The sequence below is a fragment of the Trachurus trachurus genome, assembly GCF_905171665.1.
Source record: "Trachurus trachurus genome assembly, chromosome: 5".
Lineage (NCBI taxonomy): Eukaryota > Metazoa > Chordata > Actinopteri > Carangiformes > Carangidae > Trachurus > Trachurus trachurus.
Window position 1 is genome coordinate 9459340 of NC_139896.1, and position 6000 is coordinate 9465339.

Sequence of the window (6000 nt, forward strand, 5' to 3'; positions counted from 1 at the left end):
AATCTTGCTTAAAACAAAGGCTGAGAGGGAACCACAACGGTATTAAAAAGTGCATCTCAGTTGGTATACTTAAATAAAGAGGCTGCCTCTAAGCCTATGCTATATCACAAAGCCTGCCCTGTACTATGACTGTAGGCTACTACTACATATACCACTTCACCAAGCTTGCACTCCATGTTAATTATCTGCCTCTAGTGGGAGAGGATTTAACTAGGACAAATTCTGTAATGCAAAAACCTTAGTCCATCCTCATGATCAGGGGGAGAAAAAAAACCTGCAGTCTTACCAGGTAGACATGCTCTTTATCCTGGAAGGCATAGAGAAGCTGTGGGATCCAGGGACTGCTATTCAGTGTCAAGATCCTCCGCTCTTCTTCATGAAAAACCACCTGAGGAGAATTGAAAAATCCAATCAGCATTTAATTAAATTAATGCACAACAATTGTGCTGGACAAACTGTTGGTGTGAGAAGAGCAGCAGCCACATAAACACATCAATCTCGAACACCGAGAGAGCAACACCTTCAGGGCTTCATTGGGGTTTAAATGTAATCTAAGCTATCTGTTTTATTTTGTTAATTAAAGGGAGATCCTACCAAACCTTTAAACACAAGTCAAAGTCAAACTGAAATTTATTGTTATTCAGCCCATAGAACAGAAGTGGACAGCATCACAGCATGAAACTGTTTTTTTTTTTTAGCTTAATGTGCAGTCACATCAAAATGTATAAATATAAATATGCAAAGACAAACATAGATAGACGACTAAGACATAACAAACAGTGCAACATGTCACATAAGCATAGGCTCTTCTTTTCCTCGCTTCATTTCTTGATGCTTGTTTTGTTGTGTTTGTTTAAAGTGGGATGTGATTTAAATTTCACAGAGTAGACACAGGTGGTATGAGCAAAACATTTCTTGTTCATACAAGTTGCTCATTGTATTGCTCACTTCAGATCCCTCCCTGTCACAGCTCATGTATTTACTGAATGAGATCAGTTTTATTAGTCACAGAGAACAGCTGTGAAATAATGTACCCAGATATTGTTTGGTTGGTTGTACTCAACCTTAGAGCGCCCCCTAATGGAGCTTTTTCAGATTGCAACTTTGAAGCACAAAAAAGACAAAAACACTGCATAAAGGTAGCAGAGAGAGGATAGGGCAAAATATTAGAAAACTTCGCTTTTAGTGCTCCAGCCATAATATTTTGGGGATAAATGCATAAATGTATAGCAGTACAAACTTATTAAAGTAGGGCTTTGTGCATAGTTTTCCATGTATTCATCCAGCTATTGTTTTTTTTTTTAATGTTTATTTGATGGTAAACACAGTTTGTGGTGTCAGTTCCCCTATCGATTTTAAAATGTTTACATAAAAATGTGTTTGTAGTAATCAATGAACCTTAAGGTTTTTTCTCTACCCATTAATCCAGCAGCATCTTAAAGTTGTGTTACTGGTTGAAAACACACACAAAATGTTATGTTACAACTAAATGATCATTGTATGAATATAAATAAATGATCACGTCTGTTGCAGTTGTTTTATATGCAAAAAATTGAACTAATCTTACATTTTCTTGAGTGCGTAAAACTGTCTTATCCATGACTTTCAGTGCACAAATGTCTCCAGTGGCCTTTTCCCGGGCGACTTGGACTTCAGCAAAGCGACCTCGTCCCACGACTGCACGCAGTTCAAAGTCATGAGCCCCTGGCTGCAGGGTCCGCAGCTCGGAGACCACTTCAGAAACTGTTTCACAAACACACACACATACACATGTTAGTTCCACTGTTTCTCAGAAGTGAAGAGGGGAATACCACAAATACAGTACAGTACATTATGCCATTAGACATACACAGACATATCTGCAAATAGTTGATCTATTCTATCTATTTTACAGTGACTGAGAAAGATAAGGTCTGTATGCATTCATCATAGATATGTGTGAATTGTTGACTGCATTTTAGAGGTGACTTGTGTGTATCATAAACAAACAAACACATACTAAGAGTCAATGTGGAAAAAACAACTAAACCAGAAATATAGGGAAAGTATTGTGTTCCTAAAAAACAACAACAGTAAAGTAGCTAGATGTCTGAATGTCTTTTGAGCCACTTGCATGAACTGAATTTCACCCAAAAAACAGTAAAAACTCAGAACTGATAAAATCAACAACAAAAAATTAAATAATTTATATGTAGAGCACATATGCTTACACTTGTTGACAAAGTTTGCCACATGCTGTATCCTCATAAGCTCAGGGGAGCTGCACTCTTGGTAGAGGAGCAGCAGCGCCTCCAGAAACTGTTCTCGGCCCAGAGTGCATCCTCCCTGCTGCCCACACAGGCTGGCACGGCCCTGGGGACAGCAAATAAACACAGGAAAGGGAAGTCAGCTAACCATTAGTTACTGCAGCTCGTTTTAAACTCCACTGAGGCCTTATAAAACTGCGTATAAGACATTACATTTGCTCATTTAACAGCATCGTGTCATTTTTTTTAGTGGTAATTTTACCTGGAACACCTGGTTAAGCCGCAAGCTACGGCTGGAGATGGGGTCCGTGGATGAGGGCATCGTTTTCAGGCTTCCTTGACTCACGTATTTGAATTTCAACATGGCTGCTTACTAAAAAAAAATAACCTGAAAAAACATATTCAATCGAAGTGAATGGACGTCTGTATGGGCAAAGGAAGAACAACACTGTGTGGGACGACAAATGTCAACAATGCGTCCTTTTAGCAGCAAGCTAAACTGACGTTGGCTAACGTCTGTTTGCTGACGTCGCTTGACACACAGACAAAATAACGTTAACAGGACGTTAACAGACACATCTTTAACTGAGCGTATGTGTGTGAAAGTACTCACCACCACAGTGCCATGCAGGTAGATAAAAAATATTACTATTAATTTAGCCTAAAACATGAGTGGGCTAAGAGGAGCACACTGTTTTCCTTTTTCCGGTTTAACTTTCAAATTTTGCGCGTTGCTCGCCCAACCCTCGAGCCTGCTGAATGAAGGCGGCGTCTGATTGGATGTTTGGCTTTTCCGTGGGCGGGACTAAGTGCTGTTGTCAACCAATGAGAGGCGGTTTCCCCCCTGTTGTCACCACATCAAGCGGGTGTTCTCATAATAGGAAATTGTTGTTGTTCGTTGTAAATGCAAGCACACATGAAAACAAGGAACCATATCAAAGTCTATGTTATAAACATAACAAAACAAGGAATGAATGAATCATTATTCATATGCTGTTTTTATTAACAAAAACATTGTTTATTATCATCAGTCTAATCAATTTTGTAGGAAACAGGCCTAATTGTCATGTAGGCTACTTCAATCAGTCATTTAGTATTGTGCCTCCATAAAGCTTCCTGACTAAAATATATTTTATAAATAATGGCCAAAGCAGCAGTGGCTGAGATATCCAGCATGCAATTTTGTGGCTTTTATACTCAAACTCCTGGATCTTATATTTCCATTAATCCAACCAGAAGAATCATTTTGTTTGACTCCCTGCTTGTCAAAATTCAAAATCTTTCAAAAACAATACCACCACAGTTTTCTGTGATAGATTAGTGGTCCTCGCCCTAATGATAGGATTGGGTTGGAAGCCTACTGTTTATTGGCAAGTAAAGTGACCTTTATGGTTATTGTCAGCCCATTTGAGTTCTTTTTGCAGTTTGTTTTTTCCATTTGGATTATCCATATTGCTCCTTTATGGCTCTATAAAGACACACAATAATATAATGCTCTGGTTTCAACAAATTTTAGTTTTTATATGCTTAATAGATAAAATGCAATAATTACACTACCAGAATCAGGACCAAAACTTTTTTATTTCCAACAGAGATACATGTTTCATTGTTGTCTGTCCCAGTTTTCCAAAGTTGCATGGTCAAATAGCCTAAACTAACAGGGGGTATGTTGGAGAGACTGGGTCCTGGCTGGCCTGGCCTTCATCTTGCCCCAGTTGCTGTAGGAGGTCCTGGAGGTGTGGCGTTAAGATTGGGGTTGAGTTTGGGATTTGGGGTTGGGAGCAGGAGTGGGGTTGGGGGGAGGGTTGGGGTTGGGATCGGGGACGGGGTTGGGGGTGGGGTTGGGAGGTGTAGGGGCAGGGGCAGGGGCAATATAGCACCCTTTCTTGTGCCACTGCATGTCCCGCACACGTCGGACGGACTGGATCTGAGGTGCAGTGGCTCCCCAATCATTCCAGTGCTTGAAGTCTCCATGCTCAAACACATACTGGCTCCCTCTGTAGCCTGGATACATGTATCCCACCCACCTTCAGAGGGAGGAGAGAGCACAGCACATCACATTTCTGCAATACAAAACCATCAAAATATCTTTGAAAAAAACAATTAAATTAGTATTAGTAATATTTATCTTACGTTCCACTGATAGCCTTAGCACTGGCCACGCGGTCCTGGAAACCATGAGCCCACAGACTGGGGACATCATCATCAACTATCTCCATTTTTCTGCCTTCAAAGCCTGCATTCTCAAACAGGTTCAGCTTGTGATCTGCGCTGTCCTGTGGAGACAAACAACAAGGTTTGAGCACATCTGGTTGGAGGTTAAAATAATATGTAATATATCATGATACTGCACCCGTGTTACTGACCACTTTCAGTGGCCTGAATGAGCTCAGGATGTAGATGGTCTGGCAGTTGGTCCAAGTGCTCCAGCGAGGATATTCTCCCTTCTCAAGCACAAATTGCTCTCCTGCAAAAGCTGGACGCTCAAACCCTACCCACCTGTGGACACAGAGAAAATGCAACACAATGTAACTTCACACATTCATCCTGAGCAAAAGAAAATTGCTTTGGCGAGATTTGATGAAAGGAAAGTGAGTCACTCACGGTCCTGACTCCACAATAACTGAGCCAACCCGCTGTGTCTTCTCCATCACATTTTTACATTCGCCAGACAACTCCACCTTCTTTCCACGAAAGTTCTCAAACTCAAAAACTGCCAACTGCAAGACAGGAAGAGGTGACAGAGATCAGCAAAGTCTCAATTCCACTTTTATTTTATTCTATACACTTTTTGTGTATACAGTATAATAGGGTGGTTCATAATAGGTACCTTATATGTGGCTCCAGCTCCTCCCTGGCCCTTCTCTGCAGGCAGCTGGTCTGGGGTTCCCTGCTGTTCCGTCATTTTCCCTTAACAAAACAAAGCATTACATTGTCTTGTGATTTTGTATCATTTTGTGTGACATTAATAAGAAGAAAATTGTGTTTCTTGCAACACTAGAAAAATAATCATATAACTTAAACACATCACAGATAGGGCTGCAAAGACGACAGCTGCAGACACAGAGACATCTCCTCTTTGACGGAGCTGCTGGAACCTGATCTAAATACTCAGAAATCAAATATATCACTCCAGTTGCATGTTTAGCTTTACTCAAAAGTTGTGAAAGAATAAGACATCAACAGTGCACAAAGAAAATGCTACTTAAGAAACACACATCTAGAAGAAGGTATAAGAAGAGTAAAAGAGACACCTGTCAGGGAGAGGGATGAACTTTTCTTTTTTTGTTTACCTGGATGGCTTGTGCTTCAATGCACCGCGTACAAGCCACACTCTCCGTCTTTCCTCTTTCTTTTCTCTCTCTTTTCTGTCTGTCTCAGTGTGAGGGTGTGTGTGGGTGTGGAGGCCTGGCGAGCGGGTCGGTGGAGGCCGGTTGGGGGTATTTATGGTTTATTTCTGGCCACAGCAGCAAAAAGCCTGTTGATGCAGCAAGTCTGTCGCACCCATTGTGTCCATCACACTGCTTCTCAATAGGCTTGCCCCTCTGTCCCTGGCACACTGGCAAACGCTGCCCAGCTCTGCCCATGCTGCCATCCTGACCATGATCCTATAGTGGGCACACGCACTGACTGCCAGCCAAGAGAATGAACAGAGATCAGTCTCACTCAGCACTATCGGCCCCACCCAGCTATCTTGCTCTCCACTCTCCTGTCTTCTACCTGTTTCTTTATCTTTCTCGTCACCCCAGCACCC

At 41.5% G+C, this 6000-nt stretch overlaps 2 protein-coding genes across 2 annotated transcripts in view; both read right to left on the reverse strand.

Moving 5' to 3' along the window:
* Nucleotides 1-2610, reverse strand: part of cita (citron rho-interacting serine/threonine kinase a) — a gene marked incomplete at its 5' end in the record, with an annotated part of 35818 nt that extends 33208 nt beyond the window's left edge. The window contains 4 exons of the mRNA XM_083971599.1: nucleotides 287-388; nucleotides 1568-1743; nucleotides 2211-2352; nucleotides 2509-2610. Coding sequence (XP_083827725.1) covers nucleotides 287-388; nucleotides 1568-1743; nucleotides 2211-2352; nucleotides 2509-2610 — 522 coding nt within the window. The remainder of the gene's footprint in view (nucleotides 1-286; nucleotides 389-1567; nucleotides 1744-2210; nucleotides 2353-2508) is intronic.
* Nucleotides 2611-3990: 1380 nt separating this feature from the next.
* On the reverse strand, nucleotides 3991-5151 carry crybb3 (crystallin, beta B3; the record flags this gene model as incomplete). The annotated part of the gene is made up of 5 exons (XM_083971140.1): nucleotides 3991-4273; nucleotides 4380-4522; nucleotides 4613-4745; nucleotides 4851-4966; nucleotides 5077-5151. 5 exons carry the CDS (start codon nucleotides 5149-5151, stop codon nucleotides 3991-3993), a joined length of 750 nt encoding a protein of 249 aa, XP_083827266.1.
* Between the last annotated feature and the right edge of the window lie 849 nt (nucleotides 5152-6000).